Raw genomic sequence first — 15,353 nt, forward strand, 5'->3', positions numbered from 1 at the left:
GAGGCAATGCTGAAGTTCTATCAGACTTACAGTGGTACCAGTTCGTTTATTCAGGGCTGAAGCATGTGTCCTCATTAACAAGATTGAAAGTAGAATCCATACTTCTGAAATGTGATTTATTCCATAAGTTGTGGGAGTGACAAAAAGAGGCAGGAACAAGAATGAAGACATATGAATGACAGTCAGCATTTACAGCTTATATGTCAAAATCTTAGAATATGGTCGATATTGGAGATGACATATAGAATGAATGAGGGATGAATGATTTACATGTACACCATCTGATCAAAAGTATCTGGACACCCATTAGCGAATATTAATATGGGGTGTGTTCACCCGTCACCTTTATAAGGGCTTGAACTCTGCTGGGGGCTCTTTCAAAGAGGAGTCTGAATGTATATGGAGGCATGGTATCCCATTCTTCCACAAGACCCAAATTAGAGAAGATAGTGATGTTGGACAATGGAGTATGGAGGAAAGTTGATGTTCTAACTCAGAATTTACCAAACTTGTCTCACTGTGGGCTGTATAACTGACAAAATGACCAGTGGGGGCCATATCATAATTCTGTACAGTACTTGCAAGCCAGAATGAAAGCATGTTAAGCATCAGTGAGTGGCATGCAATGCACGAAAAACAAGGGCAACAAACATATTTATTTACTAAAAAAAGATATCAAAGAAGGCAACATTAGGAAAATGATAATGACAGCAAACCTAGTGTATGTATCTTTAATTCCACAAACTAAGCAGCAAATAACATTAGTGAGATTTTTAAAACTGACTTTTTACTTTCAAGATATCATCATTATCATGTTTCATATTGCTACATCCATGCAAGATAATTGCTGTCAAATGTTCATCAGTCAATCTCGTTCGATGTGGTCAGTTAACGTACTGCATTTCTGAAAATTTTTGCTCATGGACATCAACTGTTCCAAACACTGATGCCATACCAGTGGCAAATTTCTTCAGTTTCAGAAACTCAGCATCATGCTAACAACAGTAAATTCAACAGGTTTTACATCTCTGTGCTTCTTTTTATGCATAAGTCATTTATGCAAGTTGGGCCCCTCTTTTATAGATGCCTCTCCGAGACAGATTTCGTGCCATTGCCAAGAAGTTCTATGAGAAAGCGGGACACTCCCTCAACCGGCTCATCCGAGGACTGGGCCAACAACCTCATCACAGACCAACCACACATTGGCCTGACCTGCTGAGGGATTCAGTTTTACTAATCCCCCATCAGAATGTGTCTTTCTCAGGCTCCACCAACAAGCACAAATAAACAAGTATGGTAAGATCCAGTCTCTCCCCCATAGGAACCGCAGGAATGACAAATTTTGTCCAAACTGCACCATCTCGAGCCAAGGATAGGCTCGTCTTTTCAGCGTCAAGTCATTTGCTTACAAATTAGTGAGCTCCAACTGTAGTTCAACTGGCACATAATCAAGGTTGCAAGCGAACAGATTCTGTCACTCTCTTTTCTGTCTCCCTCACAAGAAAGCACTTCTTCAAATGAAGAATAATTTTTTTTGGAATATCGAGGTTGTCACCTGCTCTTACATATTTCACTATTGGCACTACGCACGACAGTACATAACGTTCAGCACATCCACATCCTTCTGTCAGACTTCCACAGGATAACGCATGACTCGTCACTCCAAATCACCCATTTCCAGTCATCCACTGTCCACAGCAGCATTGCTCTTTACACCACTTCAAGTGCTGTTTAACATTGACAACAGAAATATATGGCTCACAAGGAGCTGCTCAATCACTGTACCTTATTCTTTTTAACTCCCTACAAACAGTTATTGTGCTTTTAGTGCTTTGGGACTCCTGTGTGATTCCTTCTGCTGATTTCAAGTTACTTTTTACAAGTACCCTCCCTCAACGGTCCCTGTCCGTCAGAACATGAGTTCTGCCTGGTCTTGGTTGAGCTTCAATGTTCCTTTGAATTTTCAGCTGACAATCACATCACCAACAGCTGACTTTGGCAGCTTCAGGTGGGTTTCAGTGTCCCTGATGAATCTGTTACTCATGTGATATCCAAAGACTACTCCATGTTCAAAGTCACTGACCCATTTTGCTTTTACTGCTTACAATACTTACTGCCTCCTTTTATACTGGTGTTTCTGGCTCTTGTGACACCTAGTGATCAATTTCACATTACACAGGGGTGTCTGGATAAAACAATCAGACAGTATATAACCCTAGAGGGGTCTGCAGAGTAGGCATACCAAAGAGAAGACAGCAAGATAAGGTTTGAAGTCCGAAACATTTCCAAGGGCCTAATGCATGAAGAAAATTATGACAAACAGCAAACTGCAAGAGAAGCTTTATATATCATTTACATTGGACATGAAATATGTGACAATTTACTATCTACATCAGTACTCCCCCCCCCCCTCCACCTCCCACCCCCCCCCTCCACACACACACACACACACGAGTCAATAATATTATATTTAGAGTTAAAGTGAGTGGGTGACTGGAGGTTTACTTGGAGGCACAACCTGTGGTGGACAGAATGCTTGTTGCATTCAGTTTCCTCATAGACTTTTTCTGTTTAGTATCATCCGGAATATTTCTGTGAAACTGAGTAATAATTATGTCCATTCCTTTTACAGTATCTGGCTATGCAGTATTTCACTTGGATGTGTGTTATTTAGATAACAGATCACAAAGTAAGGCACATCAAAACACCATTGAGTTACACCAGGTAATGCAGGAGACACTAGACTCACATAACAAAGAATTAGCTCCCAACTAATACACTTCTCTCTAATGTTGATACAATACAGCCATTTATTTTATGATAACTGAAGGAGTTAAAAAGGAAAACAATAAAACTGTTGGATTATCATGCGAATGACTGTTCCTTGGTTTGCATCTCAGATACTTGGCATGACTGCCTCGATGGATGATCATGCACTGCTGGTAAAGCTCTTTTACAAGAAAAGTGACTGTGTGCCAGTAGCTTTGCAGAAGTTCCAGATATTGAAGGGTACAGAAAAAGGCACTGGTCATTGTCTGTCAAGGGTTTGGAAAAAATTATTACAAAATTTAAAAAAAGACAGGTTCCTTTGAAGTCCAATGTGACTGAAGGAGGAGAACAAGTGATCTGACATCAGCAGAAGTTGGGGCCACAGCACTGCGGGAGGGGTCGAGTGGTTGTGTGCAAACATGCAGTGCACATGGAATTGCTTAAACTCTGGTCATTCCTGTGAGCACGGTGCATAAAATTCTATGAAACATCCCGCATTGCTATCCTTCCAAAGTTACCCACGTTCAGGATTTTCCCCATGCTGACCTGGCAGTAAGACAAACAGTTGCTCTAGAACTTCTTGCTTGCACGAAAGAGGACAATGAATGGCCAAGGAACATTTTGTTGACAGACAAGCCCTTTCCATCTCTGAGGACACATCAGTACACAGAATTTCAGAATATGGGCAACAGAAAAACCACTCTCATATCAACTAGTTCTCCTTCATTCTGCAAAGGTAACTCTGTTGTGTGTGTTGACGGTATCATCTATCTTGGACCATATTTTTTCGAGGAGATGGGTCCTGTTTATCCTGTTACCTGTACCGTCACTGGTGAATGCTATTAGAGTGTTTGGCACAATGATGTCATTCCAACCCTTCAACAGTGAGGATGTGTGGGTAGGCAACATGGTGCTCCACCTCATGTTGCACAGTCGGTGAAGCACATGCCACAGAGGCATTATCGAAACACTAGAATTTTCAGCCATCACAGCCATCATTTCCATACAACCAGGATGTCCAGAACACTGATCTTAATTCGTGGGACTTCTGGCTGTCGGGTTATCTGAACAATGCTGTGTTCAGTGCTCCGATTACAAATGTAGCTGAACAGAAGGCACGCATTGAGCAACACATTCTGAACATAAACCCTCAAGACACTATGATCTGTAGAGCAACACACAGTTTCTTAATTTCAGCTTGTGGCAGAAAATGGTGGTCATCATACTGAAAATGTCCTGTGTCTAATTTCATTGTTGCTTTTTATACCGCTTTTGACCTGAGGACAATGGGAAACTAATGTTATTGTTTCTTTTCATGTAGTTTTTGGCCTCAGGATAGTTAAAATTGATCTCATTCTTGCTTTTTAAGTGGTTTTTGGCCTCGGGACAATTAAAACCTCAATTTTCCCATCCAATGTGGAACGACCTTGCCATGGTGGATGGGATTACTCAACTAATAGTGCCACAACTGTTGAATGCCAAACCTGTGTGGTTATGAAAATTGCACAGTATGATTGGTTTAATGTGCAACTCATCTAACAACCACCGGACTGTGATTCATCTGCCATTTGTAGCCAAGCCAATTTACATTTTGATGCTTACAGTGGAATCCAATGAGAAAATTTTCTTTTTTTTTATTTTTCCCCCTTCTTCAACAATGTTCCATTCAAATTTGACATAATTCTGAGCAGTGGTTCTTCTTGCCAAATTTTGGAATGAGAACTTTAATTTTAATCATCCTATACACTTTGAGTTATATATTTCTTATGATATACACACATTCCTACCATGTTAGTGATATTCTGAAAAACAGAAAAAACTAGTCCAAATAATATGCAAGTTTAATACTATGGAAGACACACTTTTAATTTATCAAGTTGTAGATACTGATAGTTTCAAACTTCTGCTTTTATTATAAAAAGAAATAATGGTCCAGTCCATTAATGTGACCGCAAGCTATGTTTGTCATCAATATGAAATAATCACTCTTAGATGGCAGGTGGCTGCACTGCACTACCAGAAGACGCTATATAAAGCATGTCCGGGGGGGGGGTGTCTCGGAAAACAGTGCAATAATGTCGAAATGGAGCGATTTATATGATGTCCGAAGGGGAATGAGCATTAGTTTTTGGCCGAGGTAGAAGCATTTCCAAAATGGCTAAGTTTGGAAATGGTTCTCATGCTGTCTTGGTCAAAGTATACTGTACTTGGCAAATGGTGCTATCCAAAACTGTCACCAAGGCAACAGTGGTCCACCACAGCCTGTAGCTGACAGGGGTGAATGATGGCTACAGAGATGTGTATGGACGAATAGACTTGCAACTGTTGAGCAGCTAACCACCCAGATGAACCGGGGAGCTACTAACAGCATCTCCACAACAACCATTCAGCAAACATTGCTCCATATAGATCTCTGCAGCAAGGGCCTGGTTCATGCACCTGTACTGACTGCTGTTCATTGGTGACAAAGGCAGGAATTTGCCTGCTAATACCATAGCTGGATGTCCACCGAGTGGCGACAGGAAGGCTTTTCAGATGAACTACATTTTATGCTCCATCCGACAGATGGTCATTGGACTTTGCAGTTCTGCAACAGTTGTTGGAACGGTCCAGGCTGGAGGATGAAACACTATGGTCTGCGGAACGTTCTCGTGGCAGTCCCTAAGTGATCTTGTCATTCTCAGAGGCACAATGAATCAACACAAAAATGTATCTATCCTTGAGGACTATGTTCATCCCTACATGCAGTCTCTTTTATCCTCAACAAATGGCATCTACCAACAGGATAATGCAATGTGTCACACAGCTTGCAGTGTATTGCAGTGTATGTGCATGGTACAATGAGCACCAGGATGAATTCACGTATTCCCCAGGCCACCAAACACCCTGGATTTAAACCCAATCAAGAACCTGTGGGACCAACTCAACGGGGCTGTTCCTCAACCGAGAAACATAGCACAGTTGACGACAGCACTGGAGTCAGCATGGCTCCACATCTGGAACCTATGACTCTCTTCCTGCACGTCCATGTTGCAAAAGGTGACTTCAGGCTTCTGATAGGTGTTCACATTAATGTGACTGTACTGTGAATTTTGATTCAACTCCTTTAAGATTTGAGAAGCTAAACTCTGAACTATATCCTTCCCTTTTGGATGCACTAATCTCAGGACACAAATATACACTGTACATAAAACTAGTCTGTATCTGTTTGTGTGCGTATGTTACAATCAAATTAAGCGTATTTTACACTAAAGGGAGCATCAACAAACACAATGTCAAGATGCATACCACATAATGATACTTGAAGAGATGAACAAATTCCAGTAACAGACACAAATCAACATGTCCATTTCTTCTAATAAAATACTAAAATCTACTTTGTTCTCATTCTTTAACATTTTTAGAGTTATAGTTACTTGAACAAGTTATCAACAAGTTAATAGCTTTTTTAATTAAGAATGCCATCAGATTTTAATGATATTTATGTGAAACTAGCTATCAAATTTAAGAATTTTCATATAAACACACTATTATAATCCACAAAGTAATTAATGATCAAACTATCATACTTTAAGCATCATTGGTGAATTTAAAAAATATTGACTCTGACCAATCAACAGGAATTTTCATTGACAAAGATATTTATTATCTTAACATTATCTGACATAAGAATACCACAAATCAACACTAAACAATAGCCTAAGCAAATATACTTAGTCAATTGCTCAATCATTACCCTTCTTTTCTGAATCATCATCCACATCTTCGCTAGGATAGATTTCTTCCAATTCTTCATCATCGGCATGAAATCGAATTGCAAATGATGGAACAGATGTTGTAATGGATTTCCCTAGGAAAAAATATGATAATTAATTTGTTTGCCATTTAAAACTTTGACCAGCTGAAAGTGCTTTTATTTTGGTGAGGATAGCTTTCAAATTCTTTTCCTAGAATACATACCCTTCAACATGCCCAATGTTATTTTACCAGAACTTCCCTTCTTTCCACTCATCATTCATGAGATCAAATTTATTAAAGAGTGTAGTTAGTTAGGATCTTAGAGAAAAGTGGTTAGAGAAAGATGAATGAAATATCTGTAGAATAGGAAAGAAAAGTAAACCTGAAAACAGAACAGGGAAATAAACAGATGGACAACACAGGCAGAGACAGGACAACAATGAATAACGAAAGAACTTGAAAGCTGTAGAATAACAGTACCTGATCCTCGTTTCAATGGATCCATCTTTATGCATCAGCGTCAGGAGTCTTGCCTTCACAGATAGGACCTGCAACAGGAGGATGTGATATATTCTATATGTCAGGAGAAAATACACATATGTATGTAATGCATCAAGTAACACTAAGCTAGCCCATAGGCTGAATTCTGTGTGAGCACAGTCACACAAAACTTTGAGATAATTGTAGGTTTCATTCTTCTCCCAGTATCCATGTAGAAATCTACCCTCCCCCCCACCAATCAACCCACGCACATGTGCACGCCCGCGCGTGCGCACACGTGTGCGCACACACACACGCACACACACACACACACACACACACACACACACACACACACACACACACACACACAAGCCACCATTTGCATCACCCCTACAGTCCACAGATTGGGGGAGGGAGTGTAGCAGCAAGGAGGAAGGAAAAGTGTACAGATGAAACGAGAGTATAGGGAAGTGTTGGGAGGCAGGACAAGTTGAACAGCTCTCGGATAATGTGAATTAACAATGCTAACAACCTCCAAACTTGAGGCAAAGTGCAGGAGAATTCTATTGCTCGTCTTTTTTCCCAAAAAACTACTGTAGCTATTAACCAACAACCAATCCCTTAACTCTCCACAATGCGTAGACCTTGAACAGCTGTAGCAAATATTTCGCCAGGATACAACTTCATTCAATTTGAACAGCAAGAGGGCCTGTTTTACCCAGAATCCTGTTTTAACACCTTAAGCCACTGCCGTGTCACCCACCCAATCTAAACAATGTCTTAATATGGTCCTACAGTACTTATGTTTGCAATCCCTCGCCCCACAATTGGTTTCTCTCCCTTGTGGATCACTAACACACAAAATCTGTACTGACACCCATCACCTAATTTTGTGCATAACACACAAAACCTGTCCTGTACACTCACACCCATCACCTAATTTTGTGCACCAATCTGGGAATGCCCGGCCGCCCCCCCCCCCCCCTTCCCCAATGAACTATGGACCTTGCTGTTGGTGGGGAGGCTTGCGTGCCTCAGCGATACAGATAGCCGTACCGTAGGTGCAACCACAACGGAGGGGTTTCTGTTGAGAGGCCAGACAAACGTGTGGTTCCTGAAGAGGGGCAGCAGCCTTTTCAGTAGTTGCAAGGGCAACAGTCTGGATGATTGACTGATCTGGCCTTGTAACACTAACCAAAACGGCCTTGCTGTGCTGGTACTGCGAACAGCTGAAAGCAAGGGGAAACTACGGCCGTAATTTTTCCCGAGGGCATGCAGCTTTACTGTATGGTTAAATGATGATCGCGTCTTCTTGGGTAAAATATTCCGGAGGTAAAATAGTCCCCCATTCGGATCTCCGAGCGGGGACTACTCAAGAGGATGTTGTTATCAGGAGAAAGAAAACTGGCATTCTACGGATCGGAGCATGGAATGTCAGATCCCTTAATCGGGCAGGTAGGTTAGAAAATTTAAAAAGGGAAATGGATAGGTTAAAGTTAGATATAGTGGGAATTAGTGAAGTTCGGTGGCAGGAGGAACAAGACTTATGGTCAGGTGACTACAGGGTTATAAACACAAAGTCAAATAGGGGTAATGCAGGAGTAGGTTTAATAATGAATAGGAAAATAGGAATGCGGGTAAGCTACTACAAACAGCATAGTGAACACATTATTGTGGCCAAGATAGATACGAAGCCCACGCCTACTACAGTAGTACAAGTTTATATGTCAACTAGCTCTGCAGATGACAAAGAAATTGAAGAAATGTATGATGAAATAAAAGAAATTATTCAGATAGTGAAGGGTGATGAAAATTTAATTGTCATGGGTGACTGGAATTCGGTAGTAGGAAAAGGGAGAGAAGGAAACGTAGTAGGTGAATATGGATTGGGGCTGAGAAATGAAAGAGGAAGCCACCTAATAGAATTTTGCACACAGCACAACTTAATCATAGCTAACACTTGGTTCAAGAATCATAAAAGAAGGTTGTATACATGGAAGAAGCCTGGAGCTACTGACAGGTTTCAGATAGAACATCTAATGGTAAGACAGAGATTTAGGAACCAGCTTTTAAATTGTAAGACATTTCCAGGGGCAGATGTGGACTCTGACCACAATATATTGGTTATGACCTGTAGATTAAAACTGAAGAAACTGCAAAAAGGTGGGAATTTAAGGAGATGGGACCTGGATAAACTGAAAGAACCACAGGTTGTACAGAGTTACAGGGAGAGCATAAGGGAACAATTGACAGGAATGGGGGAAAGAAATACAGTAGAAAAAGAATGTGTAGCTTTGAGGGATGAAGTAGTGAAGGCAGCAGAGGATCAAGTAGGTAAAAAGACGAGGGCTAGCAGAAATCCTTGGGTAACAGAAGATATATTGAATTTAATTGATGAAAGGAGAAAATATAAAAACACAGTAAATGAAGCAGGCAAAAAGGAATACAAACGTCTCAAAAATGAGATTGACAGGAAGTGCAAAATGGCTAAGCAGGGATGGCTAGAGGACAAATGTAAGGATGAAGAGGCTTATCTCACTAGGGGTAAGATAGATACTGCCTACAGGAAAATTAAAGAGACCTTTGGAGAGAAGAGAACCACTTGCATGAACATCAAGAGCTCAGATGGAAACCCAGTTCTAAGCAAAGAAGGGAAAGCAGAAAGATGGAAGGAGTATATAGAAGGTCTATACAAGGGCGATGTACTTGAGGACAATATTATGGAAATGGAAGAGGATGTAGATGAAGATGAAATGGGAGATACGATACTGCGTGAAGAGTTTGACAGAGCACTGAAAGACCTGAGTCAAAACAAGGCCCCCGGAGTAGACAACATTCCATTGGAACTACTGACGGCCTTTGAAGAGCCAGTCCTGTCAAAACTCTACCGTCTGGTGAGCAAGATGTATGAAACAGGCAAAATACCCTCAGACTTAAAGAAGAATATAATAATTCCAATCGCAAAGAAAGCAGGTGTTGACAGATGTGAAAATTACCGAACTATCAGTTTAATAAGTCACAGCTGCAAAATACTAACACGAATTCTTTGCAGACGAATGGAAAAACTGGTAGAAGTGGACCTCGGGGAAGATCAGTTTGGATTCCGTAGAAATGTTGGAACACGTGAGGCAATACTAACCTTACGACTTATCTTAGAAGAAATTAGGAAAAGGCAAACCTACGTTTCTAGCATTTGTAGACTTAGAGAAAGCTTTTGACAATGTTGACTGGAATACTCTCTTCCAAATTCTGAAGGTGGGAGGGGTAAAATACAGGGAGCGAAAGGCTATTTACAATTTGTACAGAAACCAGATGGCAGTTATAAGAATTGAGGGGCGTGAAAGGGGAGCAGTGGTTGGGAAGGGAGTGAGACAGGGCTGTAGCCTATCCCCGGTGTTATTCAATCTGTATATTGAACAAGCAGTGAAGGAAACAAAAGAAAAATTCAGAGTAGGTATTAAAATCCATGGAGAAGAAATAAAAACTTTGAGGTTCGCCGATGACATTGTAATTCTGTCAGAGACAGCAAAGGACTTGGAAGAGCAGTTGAACGGAATGGATAGTGTCTTGAAAGGAGGATATAAGATGAACATCAACAAAAGCAAAACGAGGATAATGGAATGTAGTCAAATTAAGTCGGGTGATGCTGAGGGAATTAGATTAGGAAATGAGACACTTAAAGTAGTAAAGGAGTTTTGCTATTTAGGGAGTAAAATAACTGATGATGGTCAAAGTAGAGAGGATATAAAATGTAGACTGGCAATGGCAAGGAAATCGTTTCTGAAGAAGAGAAATTTGTTAACATCGAGTATAGATTTAAGTGTCAGGAAGTCATTTCTGAAAGTATTTGTATGGAGTGTAGCCATGTATGGAAGTGAAACATGGACAATAAATAGTTTGGACAAAAAGAGAATAGAAGCTTTTGAAATATGGTGCTACAGAAGAATGCTGAAGATTAGATGGGTAGATCACATAACTAATGAGGAAGTATTGAGTAGGATTGGGGAGAAGAGGAGTTTGTGGCACAACTTGACTAGAAGAAGGGATCGGTTGGTAGGATATGTTCTGAGGCATCAGGGGATCACAAATTTAGCATTGGAGGGCAGTATGGAGGGTAAAAATCATAGAGGGAGACCAAGAGATGGATACACTAAGCAGATTCAAAAGGATGTAGGTTGCGGTTGGTGCTGGGAGATGAAGAGGCTTGTGCAGGATAGATTAGCATGGAGAGCTGCATCAAACCAGTCTCAGGACTGAAGACCACAACAACAACAACAACAACATCTGCGAATGATGTGTACAGAAAACTTGAAACAAAAATCTGCTGAAAGCAGAAATAAATGCTAAAAATTCAAATGGAATTTATACTGAACATATTGGTTGGATAATCATGATGGTGATGTACTTATTGCTGTGAAAAACTGAGAACTGTCTACTGAGTTTAACACAGAGTCAAGCTGCAAATTTATGTGGGTGAGACAGGTGTCACAAGTGAGTCAAAAATAGTAATTGGACATTCCTATCAACTACCCACATCAAGTATTGATGATGTGTGACACTTCAGAGAAAGGTTGAAAAAGTCAATCTTCTAGCTTAGATGAGGGTTTGTGACAACAACGCTATTATAGCATCATCAATCAACAGGGAAAAACAAAATGGTACGAGAGATAATAAGATATTTTGCAACTTGCTGGAGGATTCAGTAAATTCTATATCAAATAGATGGAATATCTAGTCCCATTTCTGTTAAGTCTTTTCATGGGTCACAAGAACAAAAGAAAGAAATTCTTATTATTCCTGTATGTGAGAAGTATTCCTGTATGTGAGAAGGAGCATGAGACAAAATGTCCAAGACTACGAGCCTATGTCACTGACATCAGTTTGCTGAAGAATTACGGAACATGTTTTGCAATAATGTTCAATCTCTCTTTTTTTTAAAAAAAATGTAGGAAACAATACAAATTCAACTAGTGCTCATTATTGAAAACACAGTATGCCCTGTAAATTCTTCGCATACAAAAAGTAGTAGATAGAAAAATCCAGGTAGGTGCCATGTTTCTCATCTACCAAAATAGCCAGACAGACAATGAAAGTTGTACACTAGGTAGTCATTTCGTTAGAAAGCACAAAGATCTAGGAATAGGATATACAAATTTCCTTAGAGAACACAAAGATCTAGGAACAGGATACACAAATACCCGTACTTAGATTTATATGGAGAATCATAAGTGTAATTCACACACATTTCAAACCATTCTTGAGGATTACTCACTAATCTGGGATTTTGATCAAGTTCAACTAATGGGCCAAGGGAGAGAGAAGATTCAAAGAAATTTGCAGATATTGTGTTCTTATTTAATCAGTGTGAGAACATCGTAGAAATGCTCAACTTCTGAGAACTTGTGTTTTAATATGACCCAGGAGACATAATACTTCAACTTTTATCTCACCTAACAGCTGCTAGAATAAAATTATACAAAGGTTGGAACTTAAATAGTGGCAACTATTTATTCATAACCGATACAAAAGAGTTACAGGTTTGCACCTGTTACTGTCCTTCAAAGTTGTATAGAACCTGTTGCCAGCGACATGGAAGGTGTACCGTTAGCAGAGCCTGTTCTGTTGATGGTGCGAATGGAGCGGTCTACTGCCTGTCGAATCTCTGGAACAGTTCCGAAGCGAATGCCATAAAGTGGTTCCTTCATCTTCGGAATCAAATCAAAGTCAACAAAGACTTAAGTCCAGGGATTATGGTGGATGGTACAGGACTTCCCTGTCCCATCAACCGAACAGAGCAGCCACAGCTTACGCTGTATACGCTTGCGCATTGTCGTACAAAACGATGGGTGGGTTGCACAGAAAGTGTCGCTGCTTCTTTTGCAAAGCTGGTCACAGGTGATGTTCCAAAAACAAACAGTAATACTGTGCATTGATGGTCTGCCGTCGAGGAACATAATGCATTAGGATACCACCATCACAGTCGTACAAGAGAATCACCGTAGCTTTCGACCGCTCCATTCACACCATCAACAGAGCAGGCTCTGCTAACGGTATACTATGACTTCCACATCGCTGGCAACAGGTTCTACACAATACTGTTGGCTAGTAATTTGAAGGACAGTAATGGGTGCAAACATGTAACTCTTTTCTATCGATTGTGAATAAATAGTTGCTACTATTTAAGTTCCAACCGTCATAGAAGCATATGTACAAACAGAAATATTTTTTTCTTTCCTTCCAGAATACTATTACTGAAATTGAACAAGAAAGTGGTAATGTACTTCTAGTAAACCACGTGCCCCTGCACACACCTTATGGTGGCTTGCAGAATATACCAGCAGATTCAATAAAATGTTTATAAACTGACATGGCACATCAAGCATACAACAAAGATCAGGGAGTTGCAAAGGCCACCCAGGGCTACTAAATGGCGCTGCAATAATAGTCAAATGTTACAAATGGATGTCCACTATAGGAGATTCTCAAAGTTTTGTCCAGACGCATCAAGACATGCCTGATATTGACGCTGCACTGAACAGTTGCCCCCACAGATTGGGTGATCGTGGTGGCCATGCGACTGTCTCACTGTAACCAATCCAGAGGCCAGGAAATGTTGCCTGTAGATGTGCCCTCACTTTGCTGAAATGAATGGGGCCTCAACCTGCTGAAATCAAATTTGGTGATGAATAGGCATGGGAACATTGTTCAGCATGTCTGGCATAACTTCTTGCAGGAACACGAAATAAGTGCAACCATCAAGTTGATCGGGAGAATGCATGGGCCAAATAAACAGTCCCCAATGATGCAAGCCCACACGTTAAAGGTAAATTTGTACTGTGAGGCATGGGTATGGGTAGCATGTGGTTTCATATTCACATACGTATGCGGGTTGTAAATGTTCATCACACCCTTGAGTGGGAACGCACCCTCATTGGTGAAGAAGACACTCACTGTGAAGCTTTGGTCTGCAGCTGATTCCTGCAGAAGCCACCACGGAAATCCCATGTGCTTGTTGTAGTCCCCCAGCTGCTGTCCTTTGTCATTTACAATGCACCAGACAGAGGGCTGGGGGATATTAGTAGCATGGAATACACCTTGTATACTTGTTGATGGTGTATGCTGCAACCTTTCGAGAACACTTTCTTTGGTGACAACTGTGAACATATTGTTCATTGACCACCAGCAACCGGTTTGTGCACTTGGAATGAGCTGGTTTCACACAATTGGCGACGCATGGTGCCAAATAATGAGTGGCACGACACCTTTCTATTGGGATATTTCACATGATGCAATCGCATGATGCATGATTTCTTGTCCATTGCATTTGGCTGCACCATAAATCAAATGCATCTCAGCCAGTTCACAGTACCTGTAGCTAGCTATGTTACTCCCAACACCTCCACACACGAATGGTGATGGTCTCCTTGCGTTCCACCTGTTTCTGTATAGCAACTTCCTCTCGTGGCATTTGCAACCCCCAGTTCCTATACGATTACTGATTCTTGGTGTATGCCTAATGTGCCATGTCATTTGTAAACATTTTTTTAATCATCCTGTAGATGCTAAAACAAGCAACTAATCATTTGGGTGTCCACATGAATAGCCAAAATCAAACTGTTGTGAACTGAATGCTTGTCCACCCGGTTGCTGAAGATGGAGTGCACCAATTATTTAAAGAACTACTTTAATACCTACGCCATTTGTTTTCTCTCCCTGTCCTCCACCAGCATCTGTGAGCTACAAGAAACACGATCTGTCAATCCAGGCAATCCCAGTTACCTATTGCCATCAGTTCCAACCCGTGGCCACCCCTCCCCGTTCTTCTGCCGTCAACCTCCTTCCACACCCTTGTAAATGACCCTCCCTTTTCCAGACACTGTAGTCTCCTTTTTCCCCTTTCTGAACCACAGTTTCCTCATTCTGGCAACAGTTGTCAAACCCCTCCTTCTAAATCCCCTGCAGCTACACTACTTTCCTCTCATCCTACATACCTTCCTTAATAACCATTCAACATCACCTGTTACCATGGCAGTGCAGATGTCTGCTGCCCCCCCCCCCCCCCCCCCCCAATCACGATCTCTCTCTCTCTCTCTCTCTCTCTCTCTCTCTCTCTCTCTCTCTCTCTCTCTCTCTCTCTCCCCCCCCCCCCTCCCACCACGCCCCTCTCTCTCTCTCTCTCTCTCTCTCTCTCTCTCTCTCTCTCTCTCTCTGACATTGTAATGGATTGTCTTGACAAGAGGTTATAAGATAAAAACCAACAAAAGCAAAACAAGGGCAATGGAGTTTAGTCAAATTAAATCAGTCAACAATGAGGGAATTAGAGTAGGAAACTGAGACACCAAAAGCAGTAGACTGGTTTTGCT

General features: G+C 41.1%; 1 protein-coding gene across 5 annotated transcripts in view; it reads right to left on the reverse strand.

The window, feature by feature from the left end:
* LOC126194848 (testis-expressed protein 2) overlaps window positions 1-15,353 on the reverse strand; it is a 407,145-nt gene that overhangs the window by 318,125 nt on the left and 73,667 nt on the right. For all 5 annotated transcript variants that reach the window (XM_049933193.1, XM_049933191.1, XM_049933190.1 and 2 more), the window contains exons 2-3: window positions 6,988-7,055; window positions 6,506-6,619 (exon numbers count right to left, since the gene is read on the reverse strand). In XM_049933193.1, coding sequence (XP_049789150.1) covers window positions 6,506-6,619; window positions 6,988-7,012 — 139 coding nt within the window. In that variant the 5' untranslated portion in view covers window positions 7,013-7,055. The remainder of the gene's footprint in view (window positions 1-6,505; window positions 6,620-6,987; window positions 7,056-15,353) is intronic.

The sequence above is a fragment of the Schistocerca nitens genome, chromosome 7, assembly GCF_023898315.1.
Source record: "Schistocerca nitens isolate TAMUIC-IGC-003100 chromosome 7, iqSchNite1.1, whole genome shotgun sequence".
Lineage (NCBI taxonomy): Eukaryota > Metazoa > Arthropoda > Insecta > Orthoptera > Acrididae > Schistocerca > Schistocerca nitens.